This window comes from Ruditapes philippinarum, unplaced genomic scaffold (genome assembly GCF_026571515.1).
Source record: "Ruditapes philippinarum isolate M1 unplaced genomic scaffold, ASM2657151v2 ctg200_1_1_1_1, whole genome shotgun sequence".
Lineage (NCBI taxonomy): Eukaryota > Metazoa > Mollusca > Bivalvia > Venerida > Veneridae > Ruditapes > Ruditapes philippinarum.
Genome location: NW_026859094.1, coordinates 215,486 through 238,500, shown reverse-complemented (window position 1 = coordinate 238,500; position 23,015 = coordinate 215,486). Strand labels below are relative to the sequence as shown.

At 33.6% G+C, this 23,015-nt stretch overlaps 2 protein-coding genes across 2 annotated transcripts; both read right to left on the bottom strand.

The window, feature by feature from the left end:
* Positions 1–5,561: 5,561 nt before the first annotated feature.
* On the bottom strand, positions 5,562–6,624 carry LOC132755198 (uncharacterized). Its single transcript, XM_060746009.1, has 2 exons — positions 6,525–6,624; positions 5,562–5,925 (listed from the first exon to the last, which is right to left on the bottom strand). Exons 1-2 carry the CDS (start codon positions 6,542–6,544, stop codon positions 5,577–5,579), a joined length of 369 nt encoding a protein of 122 aa, XP_060601992.1. The 5' UTR covers positions 6,545–6,624; the 3' UTR covers positions 5,562–5,576.
* On the bottom strand, positions 6,586–10,314 carry LOC132755193 (trimethylamine monooxygenase-like). Its single transcript, XM_060746005.1, has 3 exons — positions 10,159–10,314; positions 9,357–9,521; positions 6,586–7,226 (listed from the first exon to the last, which is right to left on the bottom strand). The coding sequence occupies exons 1-3, from the start codon at positions 10,307–10,309 to the stop codon at positions 6,586–6,588; spliced, it is 957 nt and encodes a 318-aa protein (XP_060601988.1). The 5' UTR covers positions 10,310–10,314.
* Between the last annotated feature and the right edge of the window lie 12,701 nt (positions 10,315–23,015).

The window sequence follows — 23,015 nt, the reverse complement described above, 5'->3', positions numbered from 1 at the left end:
ATTTTGTACTACAATTGTCTGATAAATTTACCCCACCCACTTTGAATAAGTATAAAACCTTCACATTTTTTTTGTTTTTGTTACAATTTTAAATAAAACATAGTGTTGATTCATTATCAAATACACTTTAAGAAACTTTGTAAGTTTTGGAATTTTGTACATAGACCTAGAAAACCATGTTAGAGAAAAATGCAAAAAGTGGCACTTTTTCTTTGATATTGTTAAAGATTTTTTTGTACAAAAAACTAAAAACATGACTAACAATGTGGTTAACCTAAAATTTGATTTTTGTTCTAATATGTTGAACAATTTTATATGGAAATAAGCATACTGTGTGCAAAAAATAATACTACAAAAGAGATATATCAGTTTTCATTAAAATTGGCAGCCATATTGGACGCCATCTTAGATTCTGAAGAAATATGCAAGGGAAATTGCTAAAAGATTTAAATATTTGAAAAGGGGAAACAGTATGCATGATTTGGTGTAAGTTTCAAGTCTGTACAAAAAATTGGAATGAATGAGCTATCATGTACGTCAAATTTATATGGCGGCCATCTTGAAAATGGCGGCCATCTTGAATGAGCAGAGATATTTTTGGGCCCACTTCACTTTTGAAATCTACATGGTCTAAAGATAATTTCCTGAAAGTTTGATGCTTGTATCACAATTTGCACTATTTTGACAGCAGAGACCTTATTTCCCGCCCCACTAATAGTGAAAATTAGGTAAGCAATTAGACGGTTAAAATTATGCAATGCACGCCCGGAGATGAGTTGTCACATCCTCATAATCAAATTTAAAGACACGTATAGATAGATATTCTGGTGAAAATATACCGACCTTTGTAAACCAAATGACATTTTGAATGTGTGTGAATAATATGACATAGTGGGTTTAAGTGATGTAACAGCATATTTAGACATGCTATAGGACATATTTGCGGAAAGCAAATGCTTAAGGCTAGGTCAGATCATATTAATTGTATATGTGTGTGTAATTTTTTTATAACATTGAGCGTGCTCCTTTAAAGGATTTAAAACATGCTCCGCGTCTTTGACCTGTGGGGCTTTTTCGTTTTATTTCATAAATTATCAAACTGCCAAGGTGACATACATGCGATTCATTTAGGGAACACCTATTTCACAACTTATGAAAAATATTTCAAAAAATAATGTAACTGCTTATGAAAACATCCTCCCGAGGATTGACTTTGCTACATATTTAAATGAACTTTGGAAATATTGATCAAATAATATTGTTGTTAAAGCAAGATTGAATACTGTTTAAGTCAGTTTTTGGGGCGATAAGACATGTTGTTTTTAGTTTAAAGTTGATTTATTGTATTTAATTAAATCGAGTCAGCTGTCATATTCAAGAGAATTTGCTGTTGAATTTCAATTATATTTAAATCTCTCACCGAAATTAAGTGTTGAATACATTAAATATTGATTCACAGAGCGTGTATAGGTCAGGATGCACATTGTCGAATCATCTGTGACAATTAAGGCGATGATGATGATATGATGATGATGATAATAACATCGTTCTGCTGCTTCTCCTTATGATGATAGTAGTCTGGGAAAATATAAAAATCAAGTTATTGTTGATGGTGATGATGAGCAACTTCATTGATTAATATGATTATGATGATGGGCTATTGGGATTTGTTAAATCTAGGAAAAGGGGTATGTTTAGGCTTTTTTGATATAAACCGCTGACTGATGATAAGTCTATGAATATGGAAAATCAAGGGGTAGACAGTGGATAGTTTTATATATCGATGAATAGGGTGATGAAGTTTTGGTTAGTCTAGGAACGGGTTGGGGTGGGTAGATAAGCATGGAGGTAAATATCAATGTCGTTTTTACTGGAAATTAAGGAAAGTATAGGAATCTGCTAAGACTAGGAATGGTGGAAAATACAGTAATGTAACCAGTCTATGTATAGCGGTTAGAGATTAGCTGAATATATATAGAGGTCAAAGGTAAGCTGAAATTATTTATATCAGAATAAAAACAAGTGAAATCAACATGTGAGTGCTATAGATTTTCATTGCTCTTTCCTGTGTAGCAATGACAAAATCGGAATCTGATTTTGTAAGCTCGTGTCCTATAGGAAGGCACAAGTGTTTCAGTCGCGGTCAAGTTGCCAACAATGTATGTAATATCATTGACTTTCAACTGCGAATCTAAAGTTTTTTTCTAAAGAGAAATGGATATCTAATTTCTTGAAATATAGGTAAACTACTGGGACGCCTGCTAGGTAACTGTAGCGTACATCGGTCCTACAAGGTAGGACCTCATAGTCAGCTGATACACTCGACGTTAAACTATATGATTTTATAGCTAAAATGTAATATTTTGGAAATAGATAGCAATTTGCGTGCATTGTTGTAGAAGTTCATATACGCAGAAATATAATCACGAAGGTGTAAATATGCACTTGATCTGTCCGATAGGGGAAAAGTGTATTGGTGTTAAAATAGTAAATTACAAGAGCGATCAGTAATCACATGTGTCGCCTCATGATGGCCAATTTTATGTTGGGACAAGTTTTGTGACAGACGGACAGACAGACGGACAGTGCGCAACTAGACTTGGTACTGATCATTCCTGTAGAGTTTGGATAAAATTGCACCAGTAGTTTATGAGGAGTAGTCCGGACAAGCTTTTGTGTATCTGGCAACACACAGAAAAAACAAACTTTTTATCAAAGAGCCATTTCTCGGCCAAAAATCATTCAATCGGAAAACCCGTGCAATATGCGCAAGGACTTGAGCTACAGATCAATCCTGTAAAGTTTCATTGAAATTGCTTTAGTGGTATGAGAGGAGTAGTCCGGACAAGCTTTTGTGTATCTGGCAACACACAGAGAAAAACACCTTTTTATCAAAGGGCCATAACTCGGCCAAAAATCTTTCAATCGAAAAAAACCCGTGCAATATGCGCAAGGACTTGAGCTACAGATTAATCCTGTAAAGTTTCAATGAAATTGCATTAGTGGTATAAGAGAAGTAGTCCGGACAAACTTTAAAAATAAAAATTATTAAAGGGCCATTACTCTGACAAAAATCATTGAACCAGAAAATGCTGACAATATGCACAATTAGACTAAGTACTGATCATTCCTGTAAAGTTTGCATGAAATTGCACCAGTAGTTTTTGAGGAGTAGTCCGGACAAGCTTCTGTGTATCTGGCAACACACAGAGAAAAACACCTTTTTATCAAAGGGCCATAACTCGGCCAAAAATCATTCAATCGGAAAACCCGTGCAATATGCGCAAGGACTTGAGCTACAGATTAATCCTGTAAAGTTTCAATGAAATTGCATTAGTGGTATAAGAGAAGTAGTCCGGACAAACTTTAAAAATAAAAATTATTAAAGGGCCATAACTCTGACAAAAATCATTGAACCAGAAAATGCTGACAATATGCACAACTAGACTTGGTACTGATCATTCCTGTAAAGTTTGGATGAAATTGCACCAGTAGTTTAGGAGGAGTAGTCCGGACAAGTTTTGTGACGGATAGACGGACAGACAGACGGACGGACAGACGACGGAGAAGTGATCCCTATATGTCGCCACTACTCCGTAGAGGCGACACAAAAATTAGGTATGCGATGTTATATAATCAATTATGTGAGTGTGTGTGCTTTTATTTAATTCGTGGATTGTCTGTTTATGCAAATAGATCTAGTGTAATGTAGAAACTTGCAGCACAGGAAACAAAATTTAATTGAATCTTGAATCTCTGGATTCACATACCCACTTTATCCACGAACAAAAAATGTTGTGCAAATAATAATGATTTTGTAGTACATCATATTTCAAGCTATACAAAGATAAAAAATCAGTATGTTCTCATTTTACTCTAGACTATTTCACCTTTAAAGTTATTGTCAATTAAAGGACCGTGTCGAATATATTGCCAATTAAAGGACCGTGTCGAATTTATTACGATTACATGTTGATAATAATTAAGTGCTATTTGGTTTACTATGACATAGCATTTTACAATAAGCGCTAAACTCATCAGGGAATAAACATTTAATATACTCTAAACCCGTTGTTTTAACGTCATAAAACTCATATCTACCATTTCTAAAGAGGGGGAAAATAGACATTTCTTGGGCAAAGTGTGTCATTTATAGATATATAGCTTTGACAGCACTGTCTTCGTCCAATAGAATTCTGCATTGTTCTCCATATTAAATGATAAATCTGATAATATCAAATAGATGTGTTTTACCATTATTAAATCTTCAACTGTAAGATTTTATCATATTTTCTACAATCAAAAGATAATAAATAAAAACATAATCAAATAAAACAGTGTACATTTTATTTAGTTCTTTTAAAGAAATACACTACACAACAAGACAGAAATAGGTTATGCATTTTATGTAAAACTTGAAAATAGGAAATGACATAATATTACAATGGCTAAGACAAAGAACAAAAAAGTTAAGAATGTTTGTTTTGTTTTGGTTGGTTGTTGGTTTGTTGTTGTTTTTTTTTGTGGGTTTTTTGTGTGTTTGTTTGTGACTGACTTGTTTGTACTTTAAAATGTTATGAACTTTTATATAGGACAGTTTCGGGGTTGCTTGAATGTATGAATCTTGCAAAACGGATTAAGTATTAGTAGGCTTCGCATATAAATACGAATTCTCTTTAATAAATACGTCACAGCTAATCAAAACAAGTATAGGTAAGAGTGCATATTGGATGTTCTTCGTAAATAAGAAAGCTAAAAAGGAGCGGAGCTTGCGAAGCGACTGTAGCTTTCTTATTTACGAAGAACATCCAATATGCACTCTAACCGGCTTAGTGCTCCGCCCACTTGCGTTTTATAATATAAAACGTCCAGTTTATATAAAATCTATTTTATATAAGTTCTATTAAGATTTGTAACTTTAAAAATTTGAAAAATCCTTGTCGGTGATTGGCTTTAAAAAATTAGCAAGCACTAAATAAGAATGGCTCAATAATTATAACAATAAAGGCTTCTTCAGCAAAATGATAAATGTTTCAAAGTCATTGCACTTAGTTATTATGCCCGTCTCCATCAAAACGCTTATCATTCTGTTTGCTGTATAATTATATTCTTTGATTGATCGGGTGAGTTTCATGCATGACCTCCTCCACATTAATTGATTGAAAGATTTAATGTAAACAATATTTTCATACGAGTTTAAAGACAAACGGGTGCATTTACTGTTAACTTTGGATGAATTAGTATCCTGTAATGTGCCTCTTTATATCGTTCCCCGTTCTATTCTGTCCAGCGCCTTCCAGTTGGTCCTTTGTTGCTAAATGTTAAAAAGACAAACAGTATTGTTTCAATTTCCATCATATCTCTTTGTACTCTTTCTTTGTTCACTACTATAATGTGATAATTAAATCTATACATCAAGATATAGATTTAACAGGAAAATGCATGTATAAACTTACGTGCTCCGAATACATTAAGAGTATAATAAAATAACTAAAAGTTTGACACAATATTTTTTCCCTTCAAAATTATGTAGGACAGAAGTAAATAAGCGTGGATCACATATTTAGTTATTTGTTCTATTTGCATTTCAAAAATGCCTCAATGCTATCATCATAGTTTAGCATAAATGGAGTATTTTGTTTCGGGTCGATTGTACCAGTATGTGTGCTTGCATGACATTGATCCCTGTATTTTGCAAGTCCAAACTCCTTTCTGTCTTTGACCATCTTATTGAGAACTTCTTCATTTTTCTCAATATTACTATGGTATCCCGATAATTCAGCCAGGTGTGCTATTAATTCAGTTTGGAAATGAAGCACTTGTGATTCGGAAGTGCAGGCATTTGCCCGTTTAAACCATTGATGACTATCGGCTTGCATCTCTTTCTTTTCCTTTGGTTCATCTTTCAATTGACCCATAATGTATCTGAAAGATAACGCTTAAACGGTTGTGTTTGTGCATACACTTAAATCAACGGTTATCATAATTGTTTAACAAAGTTCATCTCCTACGGTTCTTAAAGTATATAAAGCAATATATTAGATATATGTTAATTGTAAGGTTATTCTTTATCTTGCATCAAAAATTATTACAGAATACCGTGAATGAGATAACTTTGTCAGTATACATAATCTAAAGCGAGTGGGGCATGCATGAAATCATTACCAAGCCTACAAAACATTGCAGCAGTATTGTTTGTTTCGGAAAAAAAATCTGTTAATGTATATGATATTCATGCTACACAATATTTCAAAAACTATCATAAGCATGTGAAAACAACCTTTTTTAATGTATTTAAATTCAAAATATTTCATCAGATATAGCATTATACACTTTAATGAATATACCATTGCAATAATATATGCTAGATAACATTCCTTTGAGTATTCTATGCCCAACACCACCACACCTTTAATAAAATCCATCCCATAGCTTTATATAAATTTAGTTTTCTTACAGAAAAGAGACATTGTATGGATCAGTACATTTAAATTAGAAAATGTTTTTAAAGAAATCATGCTTACCTGCAAGTCCAGCTTGCCATAACTTCAAAATATGCAAATGAGTTGAACTGTTCAAGGGTACCTATATAAAATAAACGATTGTTTCCCTCCTTATAAAACAATGTTGCTTTGTACAGCCCTTCAGGATAAGGTTGTGTCTCCTCCGGTATTCTAAATCAGTCTTCCAGGAAAAAAAATAGTTTCTGTACCCTGTAGTTAATATTACAGAGTCAATTTCAGCAGAGGTCCCATCTTTGAAATATGCTTTATTCGAATCAAACCGTTCAACAATTGGTCTTTCCTCAATACCCTCTGGCATAATGCAGGTGTCTCCTTTTGGCCTTGTTCTATATGCCATAATCACATGCTTCGCGCCATATTTCAAACATTGCAGAAGAATATCTTCGCCGGTATATCCAGCTCCTATCAACAACACCCTTTGTCCAGAAAATTCCCTTGGATTTCGAAAGTCGTGCGAATGTAAAATACGACCTTTAAACTGTTCCATTCCAGGAATTTCAGGCAGATTAGGAAAACTGTAGATTCCGGATGCCACAATAACATGTGTAAATGTTTCTTCTAGTATCTTGCTTGTGTTATAATCGTTGACAATGACAGTAAAGTTATTTTTGTTGTCATTGTACTTCACATATCGGACAGCAGTATTAAAATGTATATAGTCTCTAAGGTTTCGTCCATGTGCAACCGCCTTTGTAAAACGACCTTGAATGAAATACATACAGAAATAATAATATCATCAGAAAATGATTCAGATATTGAAAACGACTTTAATCAACATTTGTATTATGTTGGGTGGAGCAAAGTTTTTTTTAAGGCACAAGTTTAACTAGCATTTGTTTATTGGCAGGGTATTTTTTTCTGTTTAATTTTTTCTCCTGATATATAGTTACAGACCAATAAATATATACTGGTCGATGAGCACAGTTCATAAAAAACTATGACTTTTGCAATTTTGTTTCAAACAAATGATAACTTTATTTGATAAATGTTACATATCAATTGTGAAAGTATAAAGAATATTTATAGTGCTTTATTTGTAATGTCTTCATAAAAGATGTTTTAAGCTTCGATTACAAAAGGAATGAAAATGCCATAAAAGAAGCATTACTTATACTGCGTTAAACACTACATCAAAAATGCAAAGTTGTTAATATATCTTTACAGTCACTTATCTGCAAGTATTTTCTACAGCTTCAATTTTGATTTTCCATGCAATCAATTAAGAATAACTAGGAGGTACGGTGGCATAAAAGTGACATTTGCAAATTTATTTTTTGTTTAGTTTTTGATACTTATTTTTTTTTTATTTTTTTTTTCGTACATATTTTTTTTATTTGCATACATATTTTTTTTTGTTTTGATTACATATTTTTTTTTAGTTTTGCATACATATTTTATTTTAGTTTTGATAACATTTTTTTTTTTAGTTTTGCATACATATTTTTTTTAAGTTTTGCATACATATTTTATTTTTATTTTCCGTACATATTTTAGCCAATCAAAACAGCCTTCACATCTCATAACAGCCCATAGATGAGAATAAAACACGGAAACAATAGTAGCACAGTGGTTTGGTCACATTTCGGCCCATTTCTTGGAATCGGCCTAGTCGTTTTCGGTCGAGCAAGTCTGGTTTTCAAATTTTCTGCTTTTTAAATTATAATTATGTATTTTACATAATTATTGTTTTTTATTATTGTATACTATAACATTAGTGTCTATTTGGAAAGGGCTGATTGGTGATCAGTTATTATTCCATGAATATGCACCACTCAACCCTACACCCTGAGAATAGCGGCGGGGGTGCATTTACTTAAAACCATTAAGCCGACCTCTGGTACAATATTCGCCCTGCGGGGGATACTCAGATAATAACATTCTTGCCTTATGCCCCAGAACAGCGCCGTTAAAATAGAGGTGTCATCGAAAAGGATTTTTATATCGATACATTGGTATTGAATTATCGGCGATACAGCGAAATATCGATTGCCAGGCTAAATTTTAGCTTTCAAGTCTTTTTAAATGTTTCCTTAGGACACTGACAAAGCAGTTATATATAGACAAATGCAAAAAAGATAAACTATGAAAACTGAACAATTTGAATACACCGATATCGATTGAATCGATGACACTTCTACGTTAAAACAATTCTTTTTTTAACCCACACTCCCCCGGGGTGAGGGAGGCGGTTAAAATGACTGGTGTATTAAATTAATTAACGCACAATGAAAGATCTAAATAGGTCCTTATAATCCCACTGGTTTAGAAAAAATACTTAAACGATTGAGGGATTTTTATGAAACTTGGATCAATTGTTTAGCACATCCGCGAAGAGTTTGAAAATTGTGATTTACAAATGGCGTAACTACCCAAACCTCTACTTTGCAAATGGCTTCATGTAAAAATATGTACAAAAATAAAATAAACGTATATACGAAAAACTAACATAAAATATGTATGCGCAAAACTAAAATAAAATATGTATGCAAAAGAAAACAAAAAATATGTATACATACAAAAAACAAAAAAAAATGTACGAAAAAAAAAAAAATAAGTATCAAAAACAAAACAAAAAAATGCAAATGTCACTTTTATGCCACTGTAAGGTGGCGATATTTCTTAAAACATGTTTAAACTTATTATTTATAGCACAGAAACGTTACAAACTTTTCTAACTAATCATTTATAGCACAGAAACATTACAAACAAGAATGAAGCATCCCGAATTGAAAAATGTAAGAAAACTAAACTTAACCAAGCCTTGTGTATGAATCTACTGGTCTTTTCTTTAAATGATTCTTGAAATGTTAAAAAAAAATATTACAATAATACCTTCGAGATAGTCTCTCATCGCGGCACGAGGAAGAAATGACGGAGTTTGCTGACCAAAGTGCTGCTCAAACGGGTAATCTGGGTACTGATGTGACTCATATGGACCATTACACCACATATGATGGTACTGACTTGTATGAATAGGTTCTCCGTTCTCGTCCAGACCTTCAAGTACAGAAGTTTAAACTTTTTTTCTTCGTGTCAAATTGTCAGATACGTCATCTTTTCTCATATGAAAGTTTTGAATTTGATATTTTTCATAAATAACATATACATATATTCATATGTAGAACTATATTCTAAAAATGGCGGGATTGAAGACGCAACTGTATACAATTTGGTCGAACTGCATGAAAATGGGCGTCGCCCTGGAGAGTCCGACGAGATAAAAGCTGACAAAATATATTTATTTGACAAATTTCACATGAAAATTTCATAACAAATGGTTCTCGTGTTTCTAGAAAATCTTAAAATTCTTTGTAAATGGGGTTTCGAATTAAAAACACGTAGGTCAATGTGATTTTATTAAGCACCATAGTAGAAAAAATATTACGGTCATAATTGCACTGAAACTTTTTCATATTTGATCTGATTATTTTTTTCAACATAATATTGATTTTGAAAGACATAATTTTCACTTGAAATTATTTTGTAAATTGTCGACATGCGAAGAGTCGACCAAACTTTGTTTTACTTTTTTAACACCAGCCAAATATCATTCGCCAACTCGTAAATATGTCAGAATTTAAATGCAGCATTGATAATATCATCGTCAATTAACAGGGTGATAAAAATGGCCCACCTGTTTTCCAAGAAACGTTCCATAAACCCATCCACGTGCGCTGTTTCTCGTAGCAAACAATTTCCGGCATCTCCTCCATTTTAGCGAAATGAAACAATGTTGACAAACCGGACGGTCCAGCACCTATCACACATATCCTTGGTTTCGACATGTCTTAGAAACTGAAGCAACTACTTAAAAACACGACTATAAATATTACACTCAGGTATGTTTTTATATCAATTGTCATATAAAACTAATCCTTTTGAATGTAATACTACGTTAAGGCTTTATGATTATGTAGGTGAAGTAAAGAGGTCAATGACATCTTTATCAATGAGTTCATTTTGTCTGCGTGTTTAACTGTATTGATTCACCTCAAATGAACCTTTAGTGTCAAACTTTATTTGTCATTCAATGAAAACGCTGTATTTCTAAACATATATGTGCGTTTATTTTAATAGAAGAAAAATTTTAAGTCTATACTATATCAAATTTCGTTCAGAGCTAGTCGACTTCTATTTTTCATTAAATAGTCATTTACATAAATTTGCACATGCGCTTTTGTGGGCCGCTTTTGAATATTAATTAAGCAAAAAATCAGCATACATTAATTTTGCATTATTAAATACAGGATATGCAGTTCAGATTTGAGTCCACGTCCCATGGTCCTAGTGAAAAAGATACTGTACGTGTAAAAGTAAAAATCAATATAAAATGTCAGTTTATTACGAATGATTATGTAGGAAAAGGGAAAGTCACGTGTGTCTATTCGCTTAGACAGAAAGTGAAAGTAGACATTATGTTTTTGGAAAATACATTACTATGGAGGGCGATCGTTGCCAAAATTCCAGACATGTAATGTGTTCCTTTTGAAAACTACTTTTGAAAATGCGAACATGTATGTCTAGCATTTTTGATTGCATTCGTGCACAGCAAATGATATGCCTCTTAATTCAATCTTTTAATTGAAGGCACCCGCTTTTAAATAACAAGTTTACATGTAAATCTTAACAACTGACCTAACACACATTTACAAGTTCGTATCTACCATTGCATATAATACATAAGCATGTTTACACACTTGTAGAGATATATCTGTACCTGAAAAACACAAATGAAATGTAAAACTCGAATGCAGAAAATATAATTTAATAAAACGTGTTTCCAGTCGTAGAACTACAACAGTACAATTTCACAGTTACATGTTTAAAAAGACAAAAGTAGATTCACAAAGTTAAACGATTTCAAGTCATGCATGACGCCCCGCCCCTCTCTGAGTATTTACGATCTTCTTTCACGGAAATGTACGGACAGGTATAATACCCGTCGCCCCTCTCCTATTTCTCAATAAAGTGAAGGAAAACACGGCGTCCATTCTAACTTTTTTTTTTATTTCTATAAAAAGTCCAATATTATTGGTATCAAATGAAAGATTACTCCATAAACTTTCTATGAGTGCCTCGGAAATAAAAATGAATTAAATAGATGTATTGAATTTTTTGGGTTTTTTTACTCTGAAAATAACGTACACTCTCGAATTTGTAAGAAAAACACGGCGTTCCCTCCAAACTTTTTTTTATTTCGTAATATATTTTGATGATTTTGGATTGAAATAAAAGTGTGCATAATACGATATATGATATATAATTATATAATGCCTCAAAATAAAAATGAATTAAATCAAAATGAATTAACTTTTCGTTAAAAAGTTTATCATGTTACTTTCTGTAAAATAGAGAAAATAAGAATCCCTAAAGAACGCTCAAAACGACAAAATTGAGAATGTTGCAGGCCCGGTTTGATTGAGCCTGCTCATGGACGGTAATGGAAAGAGCAAGTTATCGTCCACGCCCCCTAGCACCGGCTTAAGCAAAATTCACCATGAACTGGCACAATTTTGAATTTTGAAACATCCGCAGATGTGTTAATATGGCGATTATCATGGAACCTTCAATGTGACACGTAAGTGCCATACCATGAAAAACGGCATATGATCCCCAAGTAAAAAAAACACTCTGAAAATCAGTAAGAGAAACATGGCGCCCCCTACTTACTTTTTTTTATTTCTTGGTCAATTTTGATAATTTTAGAATATGATAAACAAGATCATCAAGGAAAGGCGGCGTTGATAATTTTAGACTCAAGTAAAAAAAATCTGAAAACAAAGTGATCCCTCGGAAGCATTAATCACAACAAAATTACATAAGAATTGCAGACTCGGTTTGATTGAGTCTGTACATGAGAGATAATGAATAAGTGCAACATCCCTCACGGCCCCTAGCACCGGATTGAGCGGTACTCAATTCTCAACACTTAATAGTGCTTAAGAATCCTAAATGAACTTTCTAGTGATGCCTTAAAAATGAAAATTAATTACGTAGAAGTGTTAAAAATTTTGTTTCTAACTTATCGTTGTTTTTTTTTTCTCTTAAATCCACACTCATATATTCGGAAAAAATAACTTCGCTTCCTATAGATACTTTATTCAAAAAGGAAATTGAATATTGAATGAAGTTAAGACCATAAGTTTTGAACAAGTATATTAAAAATCTGGAAACAAAGTTATCCCTCGGAAGCATTAATCACCAAAATATACATAAGAATTGCAGATTCGGTTTGATTGAGTCTGCACATGTGGGATAATGAACAAGTGCAACATGCCTCACGCCCCCTAGCACCGGCTTGAACGGTACTCAATTCTCAACACTTAATAGCGCTGGCATCAATGATCCCGAAAGACCAGAAAAATATAACAACACTGAAGTGAAGTACGGGGCAACTTTTTACAGCTGCCACACGGCAATTGACACCTGCTGTTGTGAAGTATAAAAATCTGGAAACAAAGTGATCCCTCGGAAGCATTAATCACTACAAAATTACATAAGAATTGCAGACTCGGTTTGATTGAGTCTGTACATGAGGGATAATGAACAAGTGCAAAAAGTTTTTATTCATACTGAAAATACCTTATTAAAGATTGTACATATGTGCTACGGATAAGTATTTTCTTGATTTCGGAAAGGAAATCTCGGGGACCGCTTTAAAATATATTTGCATAGTTTTTGTTGAAAATGAAGTTTGTGCCAATACATTTTTCAATGATACCAATAAGAAAATTGGATGGTCTTTTACATTATCAATAAAATTACTCCCTTGAAGTTGTTCATCGTTTCCCCTAAAAATTTCCAAATCGCCGATGTTTCTCATGAATATATGATAAACAAGATCAACAAGGAAAGGCGGCTTCATTGAATGCAATCCCACATGACCCAGCAACAAGAACAAGTGACAAGAGGCCCAGGCGGACCCAAAACAAAACACAGGACAGGGCACTAGGCAGAGCACGGACAGGCTAATCACTAAAATGATAAATAATTTGTAACTGATAAGAACACGATGTTAAATAATAAGTAATGCATAAGTTATCTTCATCATAAATGGTAAAATCAGCAATTTTCAAGTGATGTTGCTAATGACAAAACTTTTGTAACAAATGTAACATATATATGTTATGAAAAATGCCGTATGTTGTCCTTCAGTTTTATTTAAAAATATGGGAGAGGCGCCGTTTTATACCTGTCCGCAATAGAAGTTCGTAAATACTCCGAGAGGGGCGGGGCGTTATGCTTGACTTAAAATCGTTTAACTTTGTGAATCTACTTTTGTCATTTTAAACATGTTACTGTGTTAACGTACTCTTGTAGTTCTACAACTGGTAACACGTTTTCTTAAACTCTATTTTCCGTATTTGAGTTTTACGTTTCATTTGTATATTTCAGATCTATAAGTGTGCAAACATGCATATGTATTGCATGCAATGGAAGATACGAACTTGTTAATTTGTTGTCGTTTTAGATGTTAGGTCAGTTGTTACGATATATATGTAAACTTGTTATATAAAGGCGGTAACCTTCAATTAAAAGATTGAATAAAGAGGTATACAATAAAAATGGTAGGCATATAAGTTCGTATTTTCAAAAGTCATTTCAAAAAGGAACACTTTATGTCTGGAATTTTGGCAACGAACGCCCTCCATACATTACATGCATGACCAGTTGACTTCGTTTTTACACATTACATTTTTAGTGAATGCATGAATAAATCATATCAGACATTAGCTTCTGAGTATCAATTGTCTACAGGTGTCATCGATTCAATCGATATCGGTGTATTCAAATTGTTCAGTTTTCATAGTTTATCTCTTTTGCATTTGTCTATATATAACTGCTTTGTCAGTGTCCTTCGGAAACATTTAAAAAGACTTGAAAGCTAAATTTTGGCCTGGCAATCGATATATCGCTGTATCGCCGATAATTCATTACCAATGTATCGATACAAAAATCCTTTTCGATGACACCTCTACAATTGTCCAACTCCAAAATGTGTGTCGAATCACAGAAACTTGAAATTCTATCAATATTAACGATAATATCCAAAATATACCCCTATACAGTATAAATAAATTTATTTATACTGTATAGGGGGTATATTTTGGATATTATCGTTAATATTGATAGAATTTCAAGTTCCTGTGGTCGAATATAGATCTAGATGTTTCAATATCGAGCAAATGAAAACTCGCAATCTCCATATTTCCCAACACACAATTTAAGGTATTTGCGTTTTCGCGCGCAAAGTGATGTAAATCATGCATATTTATAAGGTCAAATTTAAACCCACCATTCAGGTAATTGTTTTATAAAGCGGACTGTAAGTGACGTTATAAAGTGAATATTAAACGAGACCAAGTAAAGTTTGACAATATTAATCCGTAGCTGTTCTACAGAAATTAGAAACATTCTCCGGTCGCTGAGTAAAAATGACTCCCGTCGAAGTTTTTAAATTCTGTAGAACAGCACGGATGAACACTAACATATACATGGCGATTCAATATTCACACCACTCACTGAGGGCATAAACAAAAGAAAACTATGACGCATGATGACGCACTTTTAAATGATTGCATTGCAGAGATTGACCCTTGATGAGATCATTTCTTCTAATCCGTGCATTATTATAGACGTTGAAATATGATTTTTTTTTCAAAACGGCTTATATTCAGTTTATATATATATATATATGATCAGTACATGTGCTGGGAATGACAAATATGCATTTATTTGGGCTTTAAAGGCGTTTTGAGCTCCACACCCCAAGTGTCTGCGTTTCTGTCTACCGAAAAAATAAGTGATTAGACACACGCGATTTTCCTCTTAATTTAAACATTTCCTACATTCGTAACAAAAAATATTATTGGTTTTTACTTTTACACGTGCAGTATCGTTTTTGCCAGAACGTGGTTTATCAATAAATGCAAAATTAATTTAGGTTGACCTTTTTACGTCATGTTTTATTAATTAATAATCAAAAGCGGCCCACGAAAGCGCATGTGTAAATTTATGCAAATGACTTTTTTTACAAACGCGGTTCTATGAAGCACTGTAGTAGCACATTAAATTTGTCTCTGAGCACATTTGTCTCACGAAGTGTGACCGATGTGTTTGTAAACATTCATATTTACGGTAAATTGGAAATGAGACAGATGTTTTCGAAACACAATAGAAAGGACACTCGAAGCACATTTGTCTCACATTTTCCATAAAATTCTTAAAAGGTAATAAATATGCCCGTCCGTTTACCGGCAACCAGCCATTGTTCAGTGCTTTCTGTATTGATAAAACCGTTTTTAGGTCACTTCCGGTCAGTCAAAAACTTCCTGCTTCTGCATAGGAGTCATATATTAAATTAAAGAATATCCCTGTTCTGCATGTCACAATGAAAATTTCTAGTGCAACATCCAGAACCTAAACATATATGCAGCAAGTCTATTGTTATCGTTATCAATTGTGATACGTTTATTTTCAATGCTTAACGTTTTAAAAATGATTTATGGCACTAGAAATATTCTTAGCAAAAACAAGGTAGTATCTACGGTGGCATAAAGGGGACATACAATTTTCTTATTTATTACGTGCGTACGCGATAGCTTTTACGTGGCCATGCGATACTATTACGTGCGCACGCGATAGCTATGACGTGCGCATGCGGATATGTTTCCCGCATTTTGACACTGACCGGGATACTCACAAAGTTCGATGAATAGTTCGATGCCCCGTGTATATGTCGAACCTACAGCGGTTAGGGACAAGTGTTTTTTGTTTTTTTTAATCAATCGGCCACTGAGGCCCTAAAATGATCTATGGAAGAAAATAAGAAGACCATTACACACGTATTTTGGTTTCATCAGAAATATATGTATGTAAAAATCGTCATTTTCCAAGAAATGCGGCTTTCAGATCCGCCATTGAAAAAGCACTTACAACATGTATGAGTTCCTAAAATAATCCGGGTAATGCCATAATTATGGAATATCGGACGACTCAGAATCGTGCGAGACGCGACATTCCGATGAGACACGAAGCGAGGCACGATATTGTAACACGAGATCTCGCAATGTCGAATTATCCCGTACTAAGAGATTTCAGAAATGAATAATTTTTTACTTCTTTAGCTAGAGCAAATAGGAATTATTAATATTCAAATAATGATTTCTGAGGAAGCTAGATGCTTGTAATCTAAAGAAATTCGCTATAAATGTGAAATAATGCGTCATAAAAAATGTAGTATTTGACTTCAATACAAAATTCTAAACCACTTCAACTGTACAACTGCAAAAAAGCAGCAGATGAAAAATGTTTAAGGTAATTAGCCAATGAGTAACTTTTTGGAGCTATAAAAGTATACAAAAAATACAAAGCTTTAAAGGAATACAAATAAAAGCATTTGTCAGGCATAATGGGCCTTTAAGTGATTTTATGTAGACTATAAAGGGAATACTACTTAGCGGTATATGACCTGGAGTCAATTTCTTGTCTCGCGTCGACAAACTAGATGCGAAGCGAGATGCAAGATTTCGGCAAGATGCGAAACGAGTCACGATATTGTATCATTCAATATCAACCGATTACGGTGTTCCGTTTGGACATAAGTAACATTTTGACTCCCTGAACAGCTATGCGCAATGGTACAAAGGTGAAATTGAGATGGTACGATGATTAAAACACGATGACACGATGGTGAAATCACGATGATGCGAAGACACGATAGAGAAAATAATATCGCGTTTTCATCATCATGCCATCGCAGTTTCATCATATCGTACCATCGTATTTTCGCCATCGAAACATCGTCTTTCACCATAGTATCATCACGTTTTCATCATCGAACCTTCGTTGTTTCACCATCGTACAATCGTTGTTTCACGTTCGTGCCATTATGTTTTCACCATCGCACCATCGCGTTTTCATCAACGTAACATCGTGCCACCGCGCTGTCACCATTGTACCATCGTGAACGGGATTTAGTTTGTTTCAGTGTACACCTTTAGGTTAAGCCAATCAATTACTTGAATAAGAAATATCACCTATTGATGATTACACTTGACATGAGGTAAAACGGCGAACCCCGATTCTAAAAAAGAATTTCTGCCGTGGGAATAATGTGACAAATAATTCATAAAAAATGACATGAGACAAATGTGCTTTCTTGTCCCTGAAAACACATGAGACAAATGTTCTTTCTTGTCCCTTAAAAAACTTGATCGGAGCACATTTGCAACACAAATGAGGTTTTTGGGGTAGACATTTGAGGTCCCATTTGTCTCATGTGGGACAAATGCGACCGCATTGGTCTTACGTAAGACAAATGTGCTCCGATGAAAAATAGAAGTTGACCATAAACGGTATTCGATATAGTATCGACTTTTGTTCATCTATGAGAATTAACGCACAGAATTTTTAAGAAATACAGCGTTTTCATTGGATGACAAATAAAGTTGGACACTAAATCAAATTAAGGTGAAAACGGAGTCAATTATCACTGAAAATACCTAAAATGAGATTTTTTGCTTAGTAGATTTATCAACCTTTTCTGAACACATTCGTGATTTAATTTTGGAAGTAGTTAGTCCAAAAAATGTGTTTTTAAACGTTTTAAAACGGTACCTGTACCATTTTTATCTGCTATTCGCGTAACCTGTCAATTATCGATAAGGCTCCGCCCCCTTTTGAGGCATCAATGACGGAAATCGGTAGTTCCATATATGCGTGAATTACCGGTCCATACTGGTCCATACTACCCGTAATTCATGTATCGTACAAATACCGTACATCTTTTATGAATATCGTCTACCTTTTATTTAGCCTTTTTCTTTTATAAAAAAAGAAATTGTCGGCCAATGTACGTAACATAATGTATGAAACATAAATATATAGCGGCAAATCGCACGACCACGTGGTTGATGCTAAAATATCCATAATGTGTGAAAATTATTTGTCTGTCCCGTTAATCTGATAGATATTACATTGAGTTTATGGACTTTTGTACGTATTCAAGGGCTTGCTTTACATTCAACCTCGTTTTCTAACAATGTCAAGTAAAACAACAACAAAACAGACAACATTTTTTATGTGAACGCCTATATGACTTGTGGTAATTTAAGGTGTCCCTGACAAATTTCTAAACCATTTTAGTTTGTCTAAGGATGATTATTTCTCTATGAATCAATAAAATAGATAACAAAATACGAGTATATTATCAGTGAATGCTTTGAATAAATTGTTCGCCAGTTAATCGAACACAGTACTAATAAACCTGGAACAAATTATGGAATTTATTGTATATCCCAGTAGAAACTGGATATCTATGCCGTACTTAGATGATTTTCATGATCATAGAAGTCAAGAAGGTCAGATCATAATGATCGAGTGATACCTTTTATTTCTATTAAAATATGTTAAGCATTTATATCAATTTGGAGGAAAAAATATATAATATCCCGTTCTACCGTGGACTTTAAAAGACCGTCAGAAGCTCAGTTTTTTTGTTATTTTAATTTATATTTTAACGGAATTTCATACACGAATACACAGACAGAGTGACACTGATGTAATATAATAATAATGCCGATGATAATAATAATAATAATAATAAACTTCAAAAACGAAACAATTAAATACCCCGCTACGTTCCATTTCCCCCCCACCGAGCGCCTCAAATTTTACCGAAAGTCACGTAACATGTGCGACCGATATCAGACGGAAGGTAAATCACGTTAAGATTTGAAGATATTTCTGTTATAAATTGATATTAATCAGCAACTTTTTAATTGGTCAGATGTCACTGGGTCATAAAATGTTGTTAGAGTATGTTACCGCAACTTGTGACCCTCTCTGGTGCGATATTTGTGTATTATGCAATTATTTAGCGTGAAACGTAGGGGTCCGAGAGAGAACAGCCGATTTATGACACTTCGTTTGATGCGGGTCGGACTAACTTTGAATCGGCATAATTTTTTTAATAATCAAGCAATTAACATGCGGTTTAAAGCACATGAAAGGGAATTCATTTACGGAGGGAACCGTGTCAGGGATTTTTGTTTGCTCAATCAGCGACTTAATTATCCTTAATTACGTAATATGTATTGTGAAAAAAGTCGCATAAAATGCTTGACGTTACGTAATATTTTTTTGAGAAAAGATAGAAAAAATTTGAGACACGGTTCCCCAGATATTATAAGTATGTTTATTTTCCAAAAGTTTGATGGCAAAAAAAATAAAAATAACTTTGATATGACGATTTAAAATTTTAGGATTTTTATTAGAATTCAATCATTTACAAAGGCATTATTTTCAAATATGTTATTTTTTATGATGATCAACGACATTTAATGCACAAAGATTAAATAAATAACAATTATAACTAAAATAAGTTGGTTTGAATGACATTTATGTGAGTACCACGGAAAGTGTCTGTTGTCACCTTAAAGATAAGTGTATATATAGTGATGAAAATATACAGACGTTTGCAGAACATGTGATACTATTTTATTTACTAAATTATAAGGATAATACCTGCATATTTTGACCTGACATTGTTAATTTATGATTTTATGCACAAACCAAGATAGATCCGCTTTACATGTATACGACATTAACGGGCTGATTTTATGACCTACAGACTCACAAAAGCCACGAAATACACTATGTTTTTTTTAAAAAGTTTTTATTCACAGAATTAACAATTGAAAGCATCGAATTGTTTCTATCTTACGCGAGCATATGACGGCCATATTTCTTTAGTGAGTAAATTACATTGACGTAAAGAGAAGCTTTCTACCTATCGCTGTGGGCAAAAAATTGTACTTTTTTCAAAAATCCTAAGAGTTTATATACAGAATGGACAAAGTATTGCATTGCCTAAACCTAGGTCACGCGGGCTTTTAGCGGTAATGTTTTTTTATGTAATGTACCTTTATATATTGTTGAAAACGAGATATCTGGGCAAGCTGTTGCACTGGCAAATCTGAAACGAGATCTGGCGAATGCTTATGTTGCGATTGCTTCCAGAATAAAATGTGCTTTTTACGAATATTTATAAAGTTTGTAGACAGGATGTTAGATTCCAGGTGGAACTTCCTGTCTTAACAGGATATTTCAAGCTATTACACTTGTCGATCAGAAAACAAACTTGAACTAATGTGTAGGAGACTATTGCCAACAGAAAATGTTGCATTTTACAAACTTTCTTAGAGTCCATGTACACAATGAGCATGTAACCGCACAGGTTACACCTTTTCCACGCAGTGACATAAGCGGTCATGTACCTTTTGGTGGGTGTCATGTTTGTTATTTAAAGGTAATGTCTTAACGGCGTTATCCCGGCCATATTGTACATTTTCGGGCCATCATCTCATAATGTCATAGGCAGGAGACTCACGGATATTACACGTACTGCCCAAATCCGCAACGAAATTAGACCAATGGGTAGATCACTAATTCGTCCAGAAAATGATGCTTTTTACGAATAAATGTACGGAATGGGAAATTTCATCAAAAAGTCATCAAACCTGCTTATACCTTTGTCATGCGGACATCAGACAGTTTATTCGAGCAACGACACGTCTCTTTAATATATAAATGACAGTCTCAGAACTATTGCATTGACCCACGTGCAGCGAAATAACATCAATTTGTAAGCTAAAAAATCCTTCAGATAATGGCCCTTTTTACGAAAATACATAGATTTATTCATTTTTAATAATAATCACATCGGTTAACACCTATACCAAGCGGACATAAAAAATTATTGCGGCCATGTTTCTTGAGCGAGAGTCATGTGCTTTATATTGTTGTAAACGGGAAACTACGAGCCATTGCAACGATATAGAACCAATGGTAAGGTCAAGATTACCTCAAAAATATTTTTCTTTTTACGAAATTCAACAGCGTATATATACAGAATGAACGAATGACAGCAGTGGCAGGCAAACATGTGGCGGTTAAAATTCTTATGCGAGCGTTGCAAGCCATACGTTATGGTTAGAAGATTCAGAGACATTACACCATCCAATCTGCAATCCAAAAATCGGACCCATTGCTAGGCTGCCATTTATTTTACAGCTACTAGTATTTCACATAGTGCCTTAAAAAGTATCATCACGGCAGGTGCTCACATATCGATACAAGCTAAAAAATATTTCTAATAGTTAATATACCTCTCTATTTTGGCTTATAAGAGAAGTAACTTTTCTAGTTTTCTTCGTTAACTTTAACTTTAAACTCCGTTTTCAAATGTCCGTGACAAGAATAACAGGAAAAAAACCTTCTGCTAGTTTGCAGTATTTGTAATGTATAATACAAGTATGCATAACACCATGATCCCAATTTACAACACAATCATATATAAATGTTCTTCATTGTATCTACTGTCAAAGTTGATATATCGATGTATCGTCGATAAATTACCTCTCGATATATCGATACAAAATTTTCCATCAATGACAGCCCTAATTCTAGCCCATTTGAATACTCTTCATAATTGAGGTAATGTATTACACATGAACACACACCGGGTTATAAGGCAATGTTCAATTGTATAGTCTGTTCCTACAATACAATTTAGTGTTGTATTAATGCGGTTGCGTAGCATTTTTCACAAATGCAATCCTGTTTTCATTAATGTCGTAAATTTAAGATATGTATATAAAGATACATAATCATTAAAACAAGATAAATATTCATGTGCACCATTTTAAAAATTGAATGTGTGATTTTTTTTATTTATATTTATTTATGTTTTGCTCTTTTATTCTGAGAAGGATATTTTCTGAGAAGAATGGTATAAACTTGCCGTTTAGCCTTTACATAGCCACACTAGCTAGTCTAGCATGTAGTAATCCTAAGCATTTTCAATGTAATTTTAAATAAACCATATTTCAACAATTTTATTTCTATTGTACGTAAATGGAGATTTGCTTCTAGGTAGGAAACAATCATTCTGTTCACTCGTAACTCCAATAAGAAGTGCGCATATACATAAAAACTGTTGTCCAAACAAGGACGTGTCGGATCTATTTCAACTTCAATACATTGGATGATTCATTGCTTAGACGAATCATGATACTACAGTTAAAACTGCAGTTAAATACCGCGTGTTCCAAAATATTAAACTTCAATTCTTATACTGCGTTCATTTTCGAAGACCCAAAAGTATGTTTCCAAGTTACTGATTGAAATTCTATGAAAATGTCATGAAATTGTTGGTCTGAAATGAATAGGTCATTATACGTACACTGTTCATTTCAAAAACGTACACGGCTTTCAAACTTGGAGTCGGCTATATCCAGTAAAGATAGGTTTGATAGCTAATGTACGTATTCGTACCATAGAATTCAGCGTTGTACTGAACAATGTATAATAAATAACCTGATACGAGGAAATATAAGTGTTAACCAGCATCAAACCTTCAACTGCAAGACACCATTATTCACTCGACAAACAAAATGTATTCAACAAACAAATGTGATCAACAAAGAA